General features: G+C 41.1%; 1 protein-coding gene across 1 annotated transcript in view; it reads right to left on the reverse strand.

Annotated features, from left to right (window-relative positions):
* Positions 1 to 22,323, reverse strand: part of LOC117960443 (adhesion G protein-coupled receptor A3) — a 185,161-nt gene that overhangs the window by 24,205 nt on the left and 138,633 nt on the right. Inside the window, exons 15-16 of the mRNA XM_034898347.1 lie at positions 11,405 to 11,532; positions 4,223 to 4,346 (exon numbers count right to left, since the gene is read on the reverse strand). Of these exons, the coding sequence (XP_034754238.1) occupies positions 4,223 to 4,346; positions 11,405 to 11,532 (252 nt within the window). The remainder of the gene's footprint in view (positions 1 to 4,222; positions 4,347 to 11,404; positions 11,533 to 22,323) is intronic.

The raw sequence follows: 22,323 nt of genomic DNA on the forward strand, positions 1-22,323 counted from the left end.
TGTGGCTCGGGTTATTTTATTTTTATTTAGTTAGCAGTCTCTCAGTCCGTAGGGAGTTGGACTGGTAGCTGGAAAGGCGCCAGTTCAGCTCCTGGGCACTGCCAAGGTGCTCTTGAACCGAACCCCCAACTGCTCAGGGCGCCTTTCCTTGGGCAGTCCCCCCACTCTGATATCTCTCCACTCAATGCATGTATAGGACCTGAACATGTGTGTAATTTAGGCTTTTGTGTAACGTGTATAATAATAACAGAGTGTAAGTTGTGTTTTCCCCTTGTGGGACTAATAAAGCATACATTATTTTATCAAAGTCGTGTTAAGCCATCATCCAAGTCACCAAATAAGTTAAATGACTGGAGGTTTTGGAGGTGCGCATACCTAAATATAGCCAATCAAATGTGATGTGGGGCGATAAACTAATCCAGCCCATTATTTGGTAGTATGTGTGTCTTAGTCGCTAAGAGCGATGTCATGGGTCAGAGGTTGACAAACACACTTATATTTCCTGAAGGACTGTGGTTAAAGTTTAATGTAATCAATGTTTTTGCCCTCTGCATATTGATTAAACGTGGGTGAGGGAGGTAGGGGGGTGTGGTTGGAGACTTCTACTGTCCTCTACACCTTCTAACCTCCCCACAGCATTGTATTGCTCTGTATTCCCAAAGCCATACCCATGCGTACATGTTCAGTCTCACTCCATTACATTATGGAAGCAAAAGACAACCCAACTTTGATGATGTTCCCAACGATCTGATTTGTACTGAGAAGGACACGTTGTACACACTATGTGAAGGTGTCAATGCCTCTGGTCCTCACAGCAGGCTGCTGCCATCCAAACAAGGCAAAAGAGCCAATGTTCGTGCAAAGCTAAAGGCTAACTCCAGTAGAATTTTATTCTCATATACAGTTTATCAACGGAAGTCAATAAAGTCTCTCCTATCTAAAAGTTTAGCCCTGAATTGGATGCAGCCCTGAGCCTTTGGCCACGGTAACTAGACCTTTCACCATGTGCATCTGCATTTGTGGAACACCCAATAGGAATGCTCTCTCTCTTTGAAATGTGCTGTGATTGGCCAAAGCCTCCAGTAAAGGCTAGATCTACTTAAGCCTGAATGCAGAGCCAAGGAGAAGATGCAGAGGTTTTCTCTCAGACCACTTGAAGTGCAATATGCTGAAATATTATTAGTACACTGTTAAGACTACATGTTGGTGTCGTGTCTTTCAATCTTGGAGTTGACAAGAGTCAAATTTTTACCATGTATGGTAAAGTTATTGACGGCATGTTAAACAACAGGAAGCAGGTGAGTGAGGGACGCTGCATTTTTATCACAAACAGCAGTTGTTTAGTGTCATATCCAGCTGTGGAAGAAGACTCGGCGGCTGTGACACAAATGGTGACTTCTAACAGGTTTCCTGTCACCGAGCCTCATGCTAGGCAGCTCAGGCGTGAAATATGAAGCTCTGCATCTCAGCATGTAGAGGTGGAGTCTTCACACCGTAGAACCGGGGGCCACCTGAAGTGCTTGTGACAACTGATTCCCAAACCTGCTGCAGCTCACAATGAAAGGAGCGAGCAAGGCCCGTTGATGGAGAACAGGAAGTCAGTGAAGGCAGTTGAAACTGTGAGTGAAAAGTAGAAACCAACTGTACATCAATCTTTGTGCAACTACATACAGTAAATGCACCCCTGCTGAGGTGAACTGACAGTGGAGAATGATATGCTCCAGCTAATGTTTCATGCTCACAACCTGAACAGGTCTAGCTATCAATCAACTGGAAAGCAAGTCCGCCAGGAGCATAGGGCTTTCCAAACACATAAAAAAAAGAAATCTAATACATTTTATATGCTTGCTTCCTCTCTTTTTTTTGACACCAACTCTTATCTTGACATGGTTTCACTATTCCCATCACCAATACACTGTAATAGCCATTTAACAAGTTCCTTTACAGTGTTTTATACAGTACAATCTTTATTGACTTTATAAAGACTTTATAAATTATAATTTCATATAAGGCCTTTATTGCCTTTATTGATTCAATTTGCCTTTCAATTTAAGGCAAAAATTTGAATTTTCTTCTTAAACATTTGCTTTGTGGCAGTGAAGGCAATGCCAAAAGGAGAGCTAGATAGTAGAAGGGTACATTACAACAACAGTTTAAGTAAGCGGGCGTTAAGAGAGAAAGAATACTGTGGGGATTGCCTATCCTGCTTTAGATTTCTATAGTTGAAATTGACTGCTCATCTTTATGAATTTAAAATCTAAATTGTGACACCCCTACTTAAAATATTTAGCAAAGTAAAATAGTAAGGTGCAAGTAGGCAAGATAGTTTTTCTCCGACCGGTTTCCAAATCTATCCTGACATCCCAAATCTCCATATCTCGCCCCAAAACTCTGTCATTTTCACTCATGGATTGAGACAGAAAAGAGTCAGAAAGTCCACTGCAGGGAGACACTGCTTCTCTTCTTTTCTTACTTCTCTCATATGTGTATTGCATTTTATCCAATTGGTCTTATTCATATTTTGCAGACTAAAGGTTGAGCATTTCTCATTATGTACAAAGCATTCAGGAACGTGCAAGTACACTTTACAAGCTACACTCAATTATAGCTGAGAGATACAGCCTGATGGAAGGGAAATTAAAACTAATCTGTGACCAAATGAAAGGCAAAAGAATGTGAGACGTGCAGACGCTAGCGTTAACGCTAACGGCTCTTTAAGCACAGCGGTGCTTCAGGCTGAAAACCTACGTGGGCGGATGCTCATGTTAGTCAATGCTCACAATGACAATGCAAACATGCTGATGTTTAGCAGTTACACTGTTTACCATGTTCAACTTCTTAGTTTAGCGTGTTAGCATGCCAATTAGCCGGTACAGACACACAGTGTAGCTGATGAAAATGCTGTTAGTTTTGCAAGTATTTAGTAATAAACCAAAGTATTGGCAAAAATATATTGGTAAGTGCTAAATGACCACCTACCATAGACTGAAACAATAATGGATGAATCTTAAACCTGGACAATATCTATTTATCAGCAGGGGGCGACTCCGCTAGCTCCAAAAAGAAGTCTGTTTTTATAGAAGTGAATGGGAAAAGGACCATACTTCTGTCTTGATTTATGACCTAAATAATACTAATCAATACTGTCAAGTCTTCTTCAATACAGCATGATGTTCATTTAGAAAATTATGGTCCCATTTATTTAAAAACAGACAGTAAAGTGGAGCATGCTTTTGGGGGCGTGGCATCACACCGGCCTGTTGATCAGGACAGAGCCTTAGCAATGCTAACCATGGCACTGGGCACATTAACACACACCTGAGCTTGGTGTTGTCTCTGGTTTAATCTTAAACATTAACCCACACCCACACTGTGTTTTTTTTAATGTGTGTTTTACATCAAAGTTAATTTAAACATTTGTTCGTCTAAAAATGTCTTCTTTAGCGTTATGCCAATCAAGCTAGCTATCTATTGCTAGAGTTAGCTTGTACTTGAAGGGAAAGTTTGCCAATTTTCTGTACTGCCATGAATGGCCTTCACCCGCCAATAAATCTCCCTTTCTAGCGTTTAGCCATTGCAACCATAAGCAATACTGGCTTGGCCATGTGATCCTCCCCAGCTCCCCCATATCATCAAAAATTGTCACACCATTGCCAAATTTAAGGCTTCAAAACGTCTGTAAACAAAACAGTGGGTGACGTCAAAGATTTTTTTCAACACCACCTACAGACAAAACCTGTAGATGAGTATGGACACTGTTTGATCCATAAATGTGCATGAAAATGAAAAAATGCAATAATACCTGGGGAAAACGTCATTTAATGAGCAGTGAAGTGATACATGCAATGTTAAACTTCCACGGAAAAACACATATTTGCATGTATTTCTAATGACCAGAAAATGTTTTATATACTGCCCCTTTCCAAAATGTCCACAAAATTGATATAACATTTGGGCTATATAGCTTCTCGCTAACCTCGGGCAACAACAGTGGACACAGACAACAGAGAGCTAGAGAGTGAGGGAGAGAGTGCATTAATGATGGGGCTCATTGTGTCACCACGTTTCTAAAAGAGTGACTACACCATGCATGCAGCTGAAGCATGAAAGACACAATAAAGCTGCATTACTATACATACATACTGCACTCGGGGCTCTACATTCATAATCAATTTTCTGAAAAGCGTTGAGAGCTGGATGACTGAAAAGGGAATGCACTTACTGCTTGACAGATGATGGGGTATTTGATTCGATTGATGCCGCCGGCAAACACAGCAAAGGTCAGAGCCGTGTGGAAACAGAAGTTGAGAAGCATATGCCATCCCTTCCGACTGATGCGGATTGCGCTGCCAAAAGAGACCAAGAATCAAAATAATTAGCAAGTGAATACCAAACGCCACAATGTTCTGTCATTTATCATAAAGTCAAATCTTATTGAGATTCAGATTTCAAGGTATAGTACCCATCAGTCACTGTGAGTATGATTTAAGCCAGTCCTTTGCAAGGTCTGCATGAATTGCCCCTTTTTCTTTAGATAGATTAACAACCTCAGTAGAGCCTGGGGAATGCTGCTCATGGAGCAGTGCAAACAAGCCGTTACACACTGCTGCCAATACATGTGCTGAATAATAGAACACTGTCAAGTATTCTGAAAACACTTCCACCTTGGCTCAACTTTGAAGAGTAATTATTCACAAGATGGGTCAACATAACTCAAGGAACTAAAACACATTTTGATTTTTTTTCTTCTTTTAATTAATTCTTAGCTTATCAAATACAGTAGTGCAATATTGTATTTTCCCTCACCTTGAGCAACATGAGATTTTAATGTCTGACAAATTACAGAAACATTTTAAATTGCCCTTATTTAAAAAAAAAACACTTTTTTTCTGGTATTTGGGGATTAGTTTCTGTCTCTGGTGCTTCCACACACATACTAACTTGGAAAAACTCTTCATGCTGTTTTGAGTGAGATCTGGTTTCTGAATGTCCTCTATCTTCAGTTTCCGTGTGAGCTGTTCAACATCTGCACGGCTTTTTTACGTCACTAGCCGAGACGAGGTGGCTAACCGTAGCATGTTAGCTCGTTCTTAATGGCAAAACACTGCTACAACACACACTAGTTGACCATAACCTCCAAAAGAACTACTTCCTGTTCTTCAGGTATTCCACAAGTGACCCTCATCTAGAAGAAGTCTCCAAGATAATCCTGATCAGAGTTTGAGAATGAGTTATCTAGCTGATGGGATCTTACCTAGCTACTGAGCATGTGCACCTCCCAACAAAGATAGGAAAGGAAGTGAGATTTATCACTCTGTAGCTAAAACAGAGACCCAAATACACAGGGTAAAAACAGGATCTGCAGCAATTTTTTTTTTTTTTAAATGAAACCATGCAAACCTATTCTGGTACAACCTCAAAATACAATGTTGAACCTGAAAATGAGCATCTTATGGGTGCTTTAACAGACTAAACTTTTGCAATCAACCAATATTTCAGTGGGTTTCATGTTATTAGCCATGCACACAGCATCACTCATGGGCTAACCACATTCACTCTATAACTGGATAACAACAATGACATTGTAGTGGACCAGTGGAAACACCAGGAACATTGTAGAAATACACTTAACATTAGACTTTTGCACGAGTTTGGGGTCACGGTGCATGCTGGGATGTTTGCCTGCATGTTTACCTTGAGAAAACACAATTTTTAGGTTTAATTCACATAAAAAATAATCTTTTGAGTCGAGAAACTAGACTGCATGAATAAACAGGTCGACAGTAAAAGTCAAAAAATGAATTTTGACTAAATTGTTTGAATTTCAAATAAATTGTTTGCATTTATAATATCTCCAATATTTTCAACCACAAAGAAGTGCAGCAAACCATTGCAGTCTTCTACTTTGGTTGCTGCTGTACAAAATCTAAAGCTAAAACACAAAACATTCAAAGAAGATCTATGCCATTCAGTGACAGAGACACACTATTTTTACTGAGTTTTTTTTATAGTAAGATTTTATTTTGACTGAACTTCAAAGAAATGGTGTTTACAGGAATGCTTTTTCCTGACAATGAAAAGAAAGTGCTAAAACCATCTAAAGGATCAGTTTAACAGGTCCAAACCTACTTTCCCCACCCAAAGACACTAAATGTTCCACCTAAGTTGACAAAATGGGAACACTTCCAACAAAGTGTATAATCTGTATTTTAGATGATGGCCCTCAGGCAGAGGGCTAGTCAAAGATCCGATTCTTAGTGAGAGCTCAGTGTGTTATTCCGATTCCAGCCTTCCTACACAGCTCCTTCACACACACAGCAACCGCGTAGGTATTTGGACACAAATAGGAATCACTCTGCTGGTTTGATGAGGAAATAAAAAGAGATTGCTTCCACTTGGCTGGGCCAATTTTAGTTTTCACAATGTAAAACTATGCACTCATATCCATTTTGTGAAATACAGCGTTAGCCGGGGGGTTACACAGTCTTGGGCAGGGCACTTAACCCACATTACCATTTTCTACCCAGATGTTAGAGAATAGGCTAAATAGGTCAGACAATACTACCATATTTGTCGCTCTCTGTGAATAAACAGACCAACCATTCTTATAATTAATTTCCCATGCCTGCTCATATCCTTTTCATCCCTACAGTCACCGTCACCATTTGAAATTATCTAACGTTGTGCTGGAAATCTCCACTCCCCAAAATGGAGGAGCGGAGCCCCGGCTGCACGTGAGCCAACTGTAGATGAAGCAGTGGCTCAGCAGTGAGCTGTGAGGCATGTCTGGGGCCGGGCTTCACTGCTCTGTGTAAGGGGGGGGGGGAGTTAAAGCTGCTGCTGTCGATGCCTCCACCGCGGTCCAGGTACTGAACTCCATTCAGCAAAGGGGCCATAAATCAGGCCGACTCCTGGCCTCCCTGCAAGGTTTTCATAGGCTCTGCTCTGAGCTTTCATTGGGTCAAGTACATTAACCTGGCAACCCTCCACATCCCCATTGCCCAGAAGGTAAAAAAGAGGGGGGGGGAGGGTAAAACTGTCCTCTCTCTCTGCATCTGCTCTCACCCTGCACCCACTGCAGAGCCAACTGAAAGGGCCAATAAAGCTATGGACAGTATGATATGACACACTCTGCCATGGGCAGTTACAGCCAGGCCATTTCATTGGTGGATGACATGTTCCAAACATGCTGATAAGTCCCATAAACCATAGGTAGCAGCGCTGGTAAATGGAGAAATGGAAGTGGTTTCATGCTAATTGTGATGGAGAAAAGGTAGCTTAGGGCTGGGCTAAATGATTGAAATCAATACCACAATATTGAAAATAATAATATTAATGATATATAACCTTCTAACGTGTGTCTGTCCAACGTTTGTTGCTCAACTGGTGGTGTTCAGTGGGTTTATCAGAGCTATTTTATTTTTTATTTTTTTTACAGAAAACAGCTGCCTGTTGTGTTTGGAAACACAGCCGATGAGAGCCGCGCCATCGGAGCGGGGGGCGTCTTGTACAGCAGCCTCAGCCACAGTGTATGAGTGTTGGTGAATGGTTCCTGTACTATGTAAAAGCGCTTTGAGGTGTTGTTGAGACTAGAAAAGCGCTATTTAAGAACAGTCCATTTACATTAGTCAATCAACACCGAAGCAAGCTGACAGCGGAGCTACGCCCACTTTTCTACAACAAACTTCACCTGTGTAAAGGTAGTAGTGTTCGAACAGCAATCTTACTACTATTTTGTTTTGAAAAGGAAGCACGTTAAAGTTTATCTATTTATTTTACTACTTTGTAATCTGCACAATAAAAACAGTAACAGTTTCATGCATTATCCTTCATAAAACCCTATTGTATAGTGTTGTGGAGCCAGGGAAACCCTCTAGTATTTAAAACTTCTAGTAAACATGATGACATTGAAACATGCAGAATAAGCTATTATAAACCTATATAAAGACCCCGTCAAGAAAAACAAAGAAAATACCTTGATACACAGTGAAACCGCAAGAATCTTAATAAAATACTGTGATACAAATTGTTTGTGATATCGCCCAGCACTAAATGATGCTACAAAGCTTAGTGGAGCCTCTGGGAAATGCAGTTACATTACACATAGTCAGCTGACCCATTAACATAGTAATTAGAGCTGTATTTTAAGTATCTTATTTTGTTGCTTGTAAATCATTAATTTGGATGGGAAAATATTTGTAAAAATGATCACGTTGTCATAATGAAGCTGGCATTTGTTTACTGTCTTTTGTTTTGGGAGGTGGGGGCTTATGTCCATGAACATAAAAACATAACATTCATAATCAGGCAACACACACACACACACATTGATTGGCATTTTTAACCACATCAATTCCTTATTATGATCACAAAATGTATGGACAATGAAAAAACGTTTCTTTCTTAATATGCGTAATTTAAGATTTTTACACCAAGATCCATCGTGCTTTGGCTATGAACAGAAAGTGCAGCCTGTATTTACTTTAGCCTAAGCAGTGTGCCTTGGCATTTTGGGAAATATGGACAATGGGAAAGTGCAATGCTGTACTAGCGGCAAACAGTTCCCGTAACCATAAAATCCAGACAACAATAAAAAAAAAAAGTAATTCAGTAAGAAACATCATGTTAATATAAATTCATTCATGTACATTTGTCCTGTTCCTCTACACATCAGCATGGCACCCATAATCACCAATCAGATTCTATCATGGCTTATCAAGCTGGCACAGAAAAAAACCACATGTTGTATGCATACATTGATGCATGTGTGTGTATGTGTGTGTGAGCTGGAGTGATAAAGTGACAAACTCAAACATGGCCGACCCCCGGTGCCTATCCTTGAACAGCCTCCCTCCCATTCTGCCCATTTAACACGCAGTCCCCTGCACTCCGCTGCTCGGATGCTGTCAGTCAGCTGGAGTGATGCTATATAACTAAAGTGTTACTAAACGGAGAGTTTCAGTGCTGGGGAGTGCCTAGAGGGAGGTGTGGAGGACGAGGAGGTGGAGGATTTTGTTAACTTGAGCGCCGTTGAAAGAAAAAGCCTCTAACCCTCCTATGGTACAGACACCACAAAAGCTCAGGCTTCATGTCCTAAATATGGGCTTTTTCTCTCTCTCTCATTTGAATTGATGTCTTTTTAAATATTTAGAAAAGCACTTTGTGATACACGAGTGTGTTGACATGCAAAGTATCATATTTTAGATTATCCCAGTTATGTTAGCCATGTAAACACCTTATCCTGGTTCTGAGAAACCTGGATGTGCCAGCTTGAGTACTCACATTGAAATCGGGATCCTGTTGTCAAATCTGGATGTTGCTATGTTTATCTATGTAGAGATATAAGCAAGGTATCTCATGTTTACTGGTGTTTTTAACTGTGCAGTGGTGCATTAATGCCATTTCATAAAAGAAATGAAAAAAAAATAGATTTTTTGAAAAAGTGGATTTTTGCACTCGTCTTTACTACATTCCTGTTAATAGTTCTTAACCCTCATGTCGTCCTTGGGTCAAACTGACCCGTTTTCCTATATCAATGTTTGTTTTAACTACCCAATTGTAATTACCTAAAATAACATCATTGTTTCATTTCTTTTGGGGTGTCCTGAAAAAGTGCTTTTGAAATAGTATTGAGTTAAAGATGACATGTTCCAGTCTGTGATTATCCATCAACATACATTCCTTGAATTTTATTCTAAATGATTCCTATTATCTGCTTTTATGACTCATATATTAAGTATGATTTCCTAAAAATAAGGTTTATTGACCATAAATTTCTAAGTGTTACGTAGTGTTGAACATTGAAAAAAGCATCAAAAATGTAAGAAAATGTTTTTATAAAAACAATAAAAAGTGTCAACAAAAGTGTTGATTTTCAATTTTGACGGGAAGAAAACAAAAGGGTTAAAACCCTACTATGGATCATGGTTGTGAATTCTTTCTTTGCATCACATTTGACTAATATTAGACTAAATCGGCACATATCTCATATCCCTCCTGTCTATTTTTCTTCAGTGAATGCTGCAGTGCTAGACGACAGTACGTAATGCTGCTGTTTGGAGCCTTAGATGCTGTCATTACTGTCTGACTGCAGAAGGACGCACCCTGTCTCTCGCCCAGGTGTCACAGAGGGATGCAAACTGCAATTGCTCCGGCGCGTTCACACAGTTTCATCATCAATTTTGTTGGGACACAAAAAACATAAATAAAGCCAAATACATGTGTCGGGAAAAATATCAGTCAACTGTGTAATTCCAAGAATAACAGAATAATTCTTCTAACATTTGTGACATTTGAGACATTTCCCATTTCCTTATGAAAATGAAAATGGATGGTGGGCTATTACAATAATTCCACAGACATGATAAAGTGACTGATGATGTACAGTACAAAAAAAACTGATGATGAATTGGTGTGCTGGAATAATATGCCAGACAGGCTCTGGCCACTTTAATAAAAGCAGATTCTCTGTCTTTGTCTCCTTATGGAATATGCAGTGAAGGTGGCCTACATAACCATTACAAATCCATTAGAAGCATACACTACTGCTATGACCGTCTGAAACATACAAACACACACACACACACACACACACACACACACACACACGTATGTGTTTAAGATCCTCTTAGTCGGACAGGCTGCAGTGCTTCATGCCAGCCTAAAGCATCTGACTCACACCCCAGGTTTTGTGACAGAGGACTCCAAAAAAGTGAAAAAATGTAAGGGATTACAAAACTGTGTGCCCCGGTGTCCACATGTGGAACTGAAGTTAATGGCTGTGATGTTAAAGAGATGGTTTGCAATAGATGTTGAGCTGTGTGCAGAATGAGCATCACAACTGTTAACGGTAGAGCCTATCGGTAAAGTAGGAGCAAGATGCGAGAGGACAGAAGAAGAGATCAACGAAACGGTTGGGTTTGAGGTTAATCGAAAGCGACGATGAGTGGCTTATTTTTGAAGGTCGGCCATACTTAGTTGAGCCTGAATAAACGGACAAGGAGCTGCAGCTAATGGAGGCGAACTGGAGAGCTAGCAGCGCTAGCAGCAGAGAGTAGAAGCCCTCAGGCTAGTGCTATTTAAATAAACTCCTGGTGCACTTACAAACTTTCCAATGCCTAGAGTACAGAACCTATTTGTACTACTGTAGAAGTTTGGTGTCTTTAGGGGCATTATTAGCGGGGTAATTTACAATATACACATTTGGTTCCATTAGCGCCTGCACTAAGCCATGCAGCTAATAGCGCTAACTTGCCCAAGGGTAAAAAGCTTCTGGGGGGAGTGTTTGGCTCGAGGTTGTGGAGCAAAGGACTCATAGGGTGAAATTGTTCCGAACCATGCCTTTAAACGCAAGTGTGTAAGGTTTAAATGTATACATCAGCGGAATCAAGGCGGTTCTTCTTACCTGTGGTGCACTATGTACGTGATGATGGAAGCGAAGAGGCAGAGCAACATGACCGCCGTGCAGGCATACACGACCGGGTGCAAATACTCCCCAGGGTACGGGGGGAAAGACAGCACCTTCTTCAGATCCTGAGGCAGGAAAAGAGAGAGAGAGAGAGAGAGAGAAAGTGATCAGACAGAAGTCATGATAAATACAGAATCATAAAGATAATCCGTAAGCAAGAACTGGGCCTGCACAGCGACAGCTGACAGATGATGAGCCAGTCATATGCAATAGGCGCAGTAAACCGCACCGACGAGATATGCAAGCACAATACAAATGGAGGAAATGTCTGGAGTTAGAACGCAGTCCAAATTAGCATAAAAGACCAACACCCCTGTTGACTGAATATTCTTCCCCTTGCATTTACATTGTGCATTTCAGGCATTTAGCTGACACTCTTTTAGTCAGAGTGACTGAGTGCAACAATAGCATTGTCTTCCCAGTCTGCCAACATTGAAAGCAAAACAAAAATGGATAGAAGCCAGGCAAAAAAACGAAAACAAAGTCAAGTGGCTTTGTGTGTCATTGTTAACAGATGCCCATTAAGCCCTTATCAACACTGTCCATTTGCTTGGTAATTTATTCTTCACTGGGTCTTAAACTCTCAAAATAGAGACACCTTTTTAACACTTAATTTATCACTGTGTCTGTAACATTTAGATCTGTTGTATTCAGAGATAAAAACAAGCCATGGTAACATTTCTACACCCATTTCACATCTCTGTGTTGAGCCGGCTGTGATGTCACGATTCAGGCTCCATCATGTTGATGTTGCTAAATAAAGTGCACCTTATCTCCATAGCCCTGCCAGCTCAGTGGGAGTTTGTGTCTGCGAGCTTGATCTCCACACACACACACACACACAGAAGCTGTCTGACTCCATCATTGTCTCAGGGAAGTAGGCGGGTGGGATATTCTCTCGCCGTGTTTATCCAAAGGCTGCCTGTCGGGGCCTGTGGCAGGTCGTGGCCTTCAACTGAGCATTTATAAGCACAGTTGTAAAGTAGTGGCCTGAGATGAAATCAAAGGTTCGGGGGGCAGGACGCTGGGGAGATGTAGAGCAGGAGCGTGTGTGATCACTGAGTCTAATAAAGCATTTCCAGTGTGTTTAAAGAGGAAAAAGAATAAAGGAAGTAAAAGGAGTTGCAGCCAAGATTTTCATTCAGGTTAAAATTAAATAAAAAAATCTCAATGTATTGTTTAAAAGCAGTCATTGCTCAGATGTGGTTCTGCTACTTACAAGAGATTACTTCATTCACCGCAAAATGCGTAAAATCCATCACTTCTGATCCGGGCCTGAAGTTAAAAATACACCTGCCACAGTCACTTTTACCAGCCAGTTTTTTTGCATTATAAAGGAGAAAAACAGAAACTCCTGTGTCTCTATGATCCTATTCTCTCCTATTCATGGTAGCCTTGACATGGACATTGCACCGTCATCACGTGCTGTAGTAGGGGGGCCAGCCTTGATAATCCAGCATAAAGGCACAATTTGCTATGCTGGGCCGGGACACACATTCATACGATTTGATAAAGTACTTATTGGACTTTAACTTATCACTGCAACTACAATAATGTAAATGTCCTCAATTTAGGTCATCTTGTACATCTCATCTGCAGGTTCTCCTACATCCACCGTGTGTGATTGTGTGTGTGTGTGTGTTCGTTCGTCATTCGCAGAGGGAACGGAGCGGCAGCTCCACCCGCTGCAGATAGCCGACATGATTGAAACAGCAGCAACTTTCAGCAACTTTATGGTGAAAAAACGTTGAAAACAGTGTATATTGATGTTAAAATGTGTAGATTTTGGTGGACGTCTGTCGCTGTACGTTGTGTTGGTAAATGAGAGAGTGAGATGTTGGAGTCACACACGTCTCGTCTTCATATCTGAAACGAGGAAATTAATGCGGCCCGTTCTTACTCCCGCTAGGTCAGTGGCTGCACATGTGACTGCTGGGATTGGCGTGAGTGTTGAAAATGCAACGGGGGCCCCGGCTGTCAATCAATGTCTTCCAGTGATGCTAGCCGCTGATTGGTCCGTGCCCATTAGCAACCGCATACCCTGCGTACTTATAGTTACGCGTCTGAATCACTCAATTGTTATTGGCTACCTGCCAATGTGGCAAGTAAATTGACCGTGTCAACCGGCAATTGCAAAATTCACCCGCATTTGGCAGGTGGTTGGGTGTTAAGTTCAGGCCCTGCTTCTGATGCTCCCCATCCATCTGTTCATCCATCATGTATAGCCTGTGTGTTACCCTGTTCCCAGTCATGGTGGGCTGGAGTCTTTTCCAGCTCTCAATGGGCGCAGCAGGGTAAATCTTTTAGCAGGTTGCAAGTCCATTAAACAGCTAACATATACACTGTATAGACAACATTTTACCCTCACATTCACAGCTACAGTAAGAATGGGTATATAAATAACTTAGCCTTTACAAAGCCAAAGTCTGAGCTCACTAAAGTCTAAGGATTACACAGTGTGTTTATCTGCTCTTAACTTACAAATGATAGCATGCAGCTAACTAGGTTACAGGCATTTAGAGAATCAGTCAGTTGGAAATTTAAAATGTCAGCTGGTAAAGGCATTGTCAACCAAGTTATGGCGTTCACGTTAGCTTAATTAGCTAGCTAGCTACAACTGATAAAATGTGACAGCAACAATTGTGATATCAGCCTGCAAAATTGGTGGCTAGAAATGAGAAGCTTGCTTTTGTCTACTTCTGAAATAAGTGTTTCAATTTAGTAATACATCAAGTATCCTCATTTTAAACTGCAACCAGGGCACCCACAAGAAATTAACCAAGACGCTAGGAGAAAAGGCCAACCAAATGGACCCAAAAAGGCCTGTATTTATGTATAATGTAATGTATAATTTACACATCCAGCAGACATAGAGGAACTTTAACATTGATTTGGAGTTGTGCCTGTTGTCCACTTGACATACCAATATTCACTGACATTTTATTAGCTCTTTAGGTCCTCTTTAGCTGCTAAATGCTCCATCTTCTTCACACCTGGTGACTACCGTTATTGTCTGTTTAGTGCTTAACAGGTAGTGTGTAGTAACCAGAAGCACCATATGGTTTGTTACACAGAACCATAAAAAAACTGTTGCTGGAAACAGTTTGGAAAAGGGTAGGTACTTAAAAAAAAATACCTAGCAGGTGATTGGATGATCTGCTATCTGAGACGCCCGCCATTGTTATTCACACACATCTACCTAAACCCCAAATTACCTGAAGTCTGGCAAGATGGGTTTTCGTGTGATATGCGATTCGGTGGTTCCTAAGTGATGTGTACTGTACTGTTGCTTTATCACGGCTTTTCTTCTGAGAACACTTAGTCTGCTGCTGGTAACAAGGCCGGTGAGAGAGATGAGACTAAATCAATTAACACCATAGAACTGAGGGGAACTGCAAAGTCAGGTGGTTATTCACTGTGTGTGACATCTTCCAGTTACATGTAGTTTTTTGATCCATTGCTAAAATAAAAGTATTGATTGGACCAGCTTTAATACTTGCCGTAATATCTCCGAAGAGCTGTTCTTTTTTGGGGGACATTTTGGGCCTTTAATGTCCGGAGAGCTGAAGACATGAAATGGGAGATAGAGGGGGAATGACATGCAGCGACCTCTATATACAGTATGGGTGCCCGCTCTACCAACTGAGCTATCAGGGCGCCCCCGAAGAGCTATTCTTGCCTAACTTTGAAAGGTGGTGGAAGAACAAATTATCAACCTTTGACACAACTACTGACGTTAGTTTGCAGCTTGTAGCTGGAGCATAAAATTAAAAACGACAAGTGGGAAGGAGAAACGACTGTAATTAGAACTAACAATAAAATGTACCCACTTGGGAGGGTGCTGAGGGGTTGGCCCTTTTGGGGGGGAAAACACATGACAAATGCCTTCCAAAATTGTAAACAGCTTCGCATAATTTGGCAGCTACAGATTTACAGGGAATTATTACATTTGTATTTGTCCCCGGAGCGATGTTATGGAAGGACAATGAAAACTTGTGTTAATTAAAGCTCGATTTATGTAAAAAAAAAAAAAAAAAAAAAAATCAAGGCCCTGAAGCATCAGCGAGAAATCCTGCTGAAATGAAGCTTTTATGTCAGTAAGCTGATGTATATACTAACAGAGCAAATAACACTTCATAGGGGGGGGTTTAGATCATGAAAAATAACCCAGAACAAACTTCAACTTAACTAAAGGTCAAAGAGAAAACATTTCACGTACCGCGCCAGTAAAAAATGAACTTGTGCTCAGACATATTGAGCGGGTCACATGGTGAGTGACAGCAGCCATAGTTAAATAGCTTTAGGTGTGATGGCGGAAGTCAAACGTTCTCATGGGATACATAATCATCATCTTGGCTTGTAATGGTGGCTGAAAATGTCAGCCTCTCGCCTTTAGAGTATTTAACCATTTCTCACCCCAACATATAAACCTTTAGTAGCTTACAGCTGTGCTGAGCTGCTTTTCCTCCAAATCCAAAAGACGTCATGCATCCTAGAAGTGGTTGCTTATTACTAAAAAGTTGACTTTTAATGTAGAAGAAATCAATGTACTGAGCCGAAAGACTGAACCGACAGACGACAACTGAGCTGTAGCTCGGAATGCTATTACCAATTAGAAAAAAAGAGCCTTAGAGATATTACATTTATAAAGTGCATTACTTATTTTTTTGCTTTATCTTTTATTAAATTGTATTTATTCACAGCACTGATGAGCTAGATGACCTAGACCTAGACTGCTATCTTACAGAGAAGACAAACGTACTGGCAGACACCTCAACACAAGTCAGCTTCAACATTAATGATGGGAAAACTAAAATCCTCAAGGCCAACACAACCAACAAAGACCCAGTGACCCTGAAGGAAATGACACTTGAAGAACAATGGCCAGACGCTTCAGCTCTTGCATTGACCCTACACTCTATCTTGTTGTAATGTTTGTGTTTTTTTAATGCAGAGACATGGGGGACAATCGAGACCAAAATGAGTACAAAGTGCTGAGTAAGGCCCAACAACATGTAGAAGAGGAGATCAAGAGGAAGATGGGGATGCATCAGTCTCATACTCCAATGTTAGCCCCACCAGGCAGGCCCTTAGAGGGAACCTGTTAGAAATTGTAACTATTTAAAGCTGAACATCTTAGAACTTCTTTAATGGCTCATAATAACCATCTTTAAGCACCAAGAGCCACATACCTCCCCAGCTATCTTCAGACACCCAAGGCTAAGCCTCCCCCCTTTCCTGTCTTGACTGCTTCACTCCCTTCATAAGGGGATTTCAGTGTATAAGTGAAGACTGCAATAGTCTCTGACTCTCTGAGTTCTTCAGTCGATCTTCTGCAAACCATTTGCACTGTATCGGCTCCTTGCAAGTGAAATCTTAGTTAAACGACTCCAGTGAACTCTATCGTTATTTGGTAATAATTTTTCCAACAGAACCCCCGAGACACACGAAAGAGCAGGCCCAAGAACAGCGTTCATTTTGTCAGACGAGATGAGGCTAGATGTGTTCGTCAACAAAACTTTTTTTCCATGACGAAGACGATGACGAGACTGCACCAATATCCAAAAACACTGACTAAGACTAAATTAACATGCAATATTGTTGACGAAAAAAGAAGAGACTTAAATGTTTTGCATAAAATAAAAAGTAAGATAAATCCCTCTTCATTTTCATTTTTTTTTCAATCAGGCTGCGGCCCATCTACAGAGTTGGCGTGTCTCCTTTTTTTTGTCTAGTCATCACACATCCAGGTAGAGATTTTCCCCGGACCCAGGCAAGGAGATGGAGGGAGGGAGGGAGAGAGGGAAGGAGGGAGAGAGGGATGGAGGAATCCCGGCTCTATATAAAAACCAGACGCTTTACCAAAGTTGCATTCAACAAAAATCATTCAACAAGTGTATTTTGTCAGGTAATTATATTTAACCAATATTTGAGAAGTGTTAAACACTATTTGACTGGAATGATTATCAGAGATAATTTATTTAAAAAAGACCAAAATGTTTTGACTAAAACTCGACTAACATGACGAGCCTTTTAGTCGACATATGTAAATGACTAAATATGACTCAAACTAACAAGGAAATTTGGCACAAGACTAACACTAAATTAAAAATAGGTGACATCCGCAGAGCTGCTGACATGGAAACAGCTGGAAAGGAAAGCCCAGGACAGAAGACTCTGACGAACTGAGGTCAAAGTCCTATGCTCCATCAAAGAAAGGAGCGTTAGGCGCAAATAAAGGAATAAACAGCATTGTCTGCCATCTTTTCACTCTGCGCTGCTTCTAGAAGCTCCTCCACTTCTGTCAAACATTGCAGTGGGCGTAGTTTATATTAGCGGCACATTAAAAAATCAAGCAATGTAATTATGCACGCTGGCTTTTTGGAGTATACTTAATTTATTTAGGATTTGTTTCATTGTGAATGAGCTACACACTTTAAACACAAGTTTACTAAAAGCTTAAAGGCCCTGCTAACAGCAGAATGTGCTGGAGTGAACAGACTAACATCTCCATCTGAGCTGAGCCGGCAATAGTGGAGCCAAAAATCAGGTGGGACTAAAGCTGCAGAAGCAGGAAAAGGCTGTTCAGATATGAGTATCTCAACAGCAAGATATGGCATACACACAGGGCCTTCTGGGGTCTGGATTCACAGTGGGTTACCATGAAGACCCGGGACACATTATAACCAGTAATGGCAGTATTACTGGAAAAACGGCAAAAAAAGATTACCTGTTATATCTTATATAAGTGAATGAGAGTAAATAATCTTGGTTCTTTTTTTATGAAATGACAAAAGTCATGTTATATCACGTATCACTTTTTGCATCACATGCTCACTGCGTTAAATGACACTAGCTGTAACAATTAGTTTATTAATCAGTCTAAACAGATTATTTTTAGATTTAGATTTTAGGAAAATGCCGAAAATTGGGCTCTGGTTTCATCTTCTCAATTAAGAATATTTGCTTTTATGATAGCAAACTGAAGATCTTTGGATTGTGGGCTGTACTGACTATGTTACTCCTAAGCTTTAGCCACTATTGGCTGCTAATTTAAGTCAACTGTGTGCTCAGAAGAACCAATATCCAGTCTTTACCAATACTTTATATCATAATGTGTTTACTATTACACTCAATAATGCTCGTTAGGATGTTGTCCATCTGACCTATTGTTAGAAGTACAACAAAAATTGATGATAGACATTTTGCCTACTTTTTGATTATTCCGAATTAGAGACTGGAAAATCATCGACAAACTGAGTGCATGGAAATTAGACCAGGAGTTTTGGGGGTAGCTTTGAAGAAATCCTTAGCTAACCGACCAGGCATAGATCAAAGTATTCCTACACAATGAGTAGAGTCTTTTAGAAGATGGCAGGGTTAGCTCGGTTGGTAGCGCAGGCGCACAAATATAGAGGTTTACTCCTCGATGCAGCGGCTGTGGGTTTGACTCCGACCTGAAGCACTTAGCTGCATGTCAGGTCCCTTTCATGTCTTCATTTGTCTTCTAGAAATAAAGGCCTAAAATTCCCCCAAAAATAAGAATCTTTTGGAAGATATTACACCTGTAAAAAGACAAAACAAGATAGACACTGATGTAACATTTTAGCATTTTCAAAACCTGTAGCAGATAAATGCAGGATTATTTAATAGAGCTGAAACAATTAATCATCAAATGATCTACGGAAAATGTATCAACTATTTGTGTTGTGTTGATTAATGGTTTAAAGTGCCCATATTATTTAAAAAATCACTTTTTCTGAGATTTGGGGTGTTATTTTCTGTCTCTGGTGCTTTCACACGCATACAAACTTGGTAAAAAAAACTATCCATGCTGTTTTGAGTGAGATACGGTTTCTGAACGTCTTTCAATGTCTTCAGTCTCCGGGTGAGCTGTTCAACATCTGCACGGCTTTCTACGTCACTAGCCGAGACGAGGTGGCTAACCGTAGCATGCTAGCTCGTTCTCAATGAAAGAACACTGCTTCACACACTAGTTCACCATAATCTCCAAAAGAACTACTTCCTGTCCCTGTTATGCAGGTATTCCACAGTGGCCCTCGTCTAGAAGAAGTCTCCCAGCTTATCCTGACCAGATTTGGAGAAAGAGTTATCTAGCTGATGGGATCTTACCGAGCTACTGAGCATGTGAGACTCCCAACAAAGATAGTATAGAAGTAAGATGTATCACTCGTAGCTAAAACCGAGACTTAAACACACAGGGTGAAAACAGGATCTGCAGCAATGTGCAGTACAACCAAAATATAGTTTTTTTTTTTTAAATGAAACTATGTAAACCTATTCTGGTTCAACCTGAAAATACAATTATGAACCTGAAAATGGGCAGAATATGGGCACTTTAAGTCACTTTTAAGCAAAATCACCAAACAGTCAAAGGTTACAGCTTCTCCAATTGGAGTATTTTCTACCTTTCTATTTTTATATAATTGTACATTAAATATCTCTATGTTGTGGACAAAACAAGCAAAGTGAATGCAGGCATTGGGAAATTGGGACAGCCATTTCCCACCATTTTCTGGCAAAGACCAAACAGTGAATCAAAAAGCAAAACACAAAAAACAACAATTATAATAATAATTAGATACCATGCAGGGTACCACAAAGCTATACAAGAGAATTCTGTGAGACTAGCAAGCGGACATTTCAAGAAGAAGAGCTGGTGGACCACACAGCTCCCACTGCAGCCAGAGAAGGACAGCAGTAGCCTGAAGGTTTGAGTTGGCTGGCTGAAAGTGAAAGAGTACCAACCACTTCTTCAGCACCTAGAGAAGTATCCTTATGCAAGGTGCTGAACAGCTGTTTAGAGGCCAACAATAGAGGAAGTGCCTTTTTATGGGGCAGCAGCATATACTGTACAGCAGATGAGTATTAAGGCGAAGAAGGGCAACGCTGGAATAGAGTGTGCATGCTCAGCAGAACCCACCCCTGGACAAATAAAGGTTACACAAAAAGAGCTTTTAGTAGGCAGAGCTAGGAGGGTGTATAGAGAAAAAGAAAGAGGGATGAAGGGAGAATGTCCCTTTCTGCAGATGGATAGGCCCAAGAAAAATGGTGAAGGTGAAGTACAGGGTGCCCTTAACAAATTGTTCACACTGTATGTCTCGTAGCAGCAGTGTTGATGCTCTTGGGGTGACGTGGGGCAAACTGCTGAATGTACACTTATACTGAACACTGGCTCAGGAACTATTGCTTTTCTGCACTGTTGTTATAATCCAGCTATTAATCATTTCCTTTAGTGACTTTGTCTTATATACATTTTTTTATCTCTTAAGGGCTGCTACGTTCGAATTTAACATTTAAGTTATGCATAGATCTCACTGTGCTGTGCAACAGATACAGACTGTAGAGTTGCAAATCCCGGCTGTCATGCTGACTGATAGGCCACTGGCGTAGCTCGCAGCATGCACTTAACAACTCTTCCCTGTTATACTCTTTCTTGCAGAAGCAGGAAGTCAGATAGGGATAGGAGGAGCGAGTTTCAAATGTGATTCCTCCCCTCCAGTTATTATCATTATTGCTATCTATTACATCAGGGCACCAATGGCCACTTTATTAGCCTCTGTGGCGGGACTATGTGACCAACGCCCTGACAGCGCAATTCATTACAGAGAGGCAACAACGCTACCATACAGGGCAGATTGGTTTAGCCTATTCTGGATTAGCACTGGCATGTTACACGTCTAAACATGCCCCCATTGTTCCCTAGCCTGTGCAGCTAAACAGGCCCCTAATCCACTGTTTGTGTTGTAGTTACAACTTTAATCCAGGATCCTCCCTCCCCATGCCAAAATCAGATTAAACACTCAATTAAACTTGATCCATAATCTCTGCGCACAGGCACAGTGGGTGCAAGGTTATCAGCCCTCGAAAAAAAATATGGGGCAAATACACTGTTAATCTGAGAGGTTTTACACGCTCAGTGTCTTGTTTCAGCCTGGTAATTGGTTATGACCGCTAGAACCCAAACTCTTGCAAACTCAATGCACTTTTTGCTTTTAATTGAAGCTGATGAAAACGCAGAATCTGTAGACCAATCCGTGACATACAGTATGTCCTCGCCGATGTGCTCCCCTCCCTGTTGTAATCACATTGGTGCATGCAAGAATGCACAAACATTGCGGGAGAGAGGGAAGGGAAAGGGAGTGAGAGAAAAACAAAATTAAAATCCTCCAGTGAACAGCCTGCGGGCTCCCGGCTCCCAGCACCCATCCAGCACTGTATTTAATCATCCTCGAGTGGCCGTAGGAACACGGGCACAGAACCCGAGTGAGAAAATCAAACCCACTCTGGGTTGCCCATACACCACCGGATAACAGAGAGACAGGACAGGGGACGGGACAGAATGACCTCCAGACTTGACAAGAGTCAGTCATGCACCGTTATTGTAGGTCATCGGTGTTTTGGCTGCACCTTGTGGCTGTCACTTAGCTCGTCTGTCACTCAGCTCGTTGCTTTGAGATCCAGTCACGCTTGTAATCAGCGCCTCGCCCGGCAAATGTTAACAACGGAGGCAAACAAGGCCCACCTTGAAACGAGTTACCAAACCACCTGGTAAACGAGCACACATTCATCAAATCAAGAAACATTATGAGCTGATGAGCATGACGTAAAAGATGAAGCCCCTCTCGATGAGCGCCGTCATCTGAGGCTCAGGCCTATCCATTGTGATGTATTTATCTACTTAAACATCGAGGGGGCATTGCTTCATTAGCATTCATTTCTCTAGAGCCTCCGATTAGAAGTGTTGCGTTTAGCTTTAGGCTATTCAGAGTCCTGCACAAAAGTTACTGCAATCGCTGGTCTGTGGAGATATTTAAAGCATGACTATCAAACAA

The sequence above is a fragment of the Etheostoma cragini genome, chromosome 17 (assembly GCF_013103735.1).
Source record: "Etheostoma cragini isolate CJK2018 chromosome 17, CSU_Ecrag_1.0, whole genome shotgun sequence".
Lineage (NCBI taxonomy): Eukaryota > Metazoa > Chordata > Actinopteri > Perciformes > Percidae > Etheostoma > Etheostoma cragini.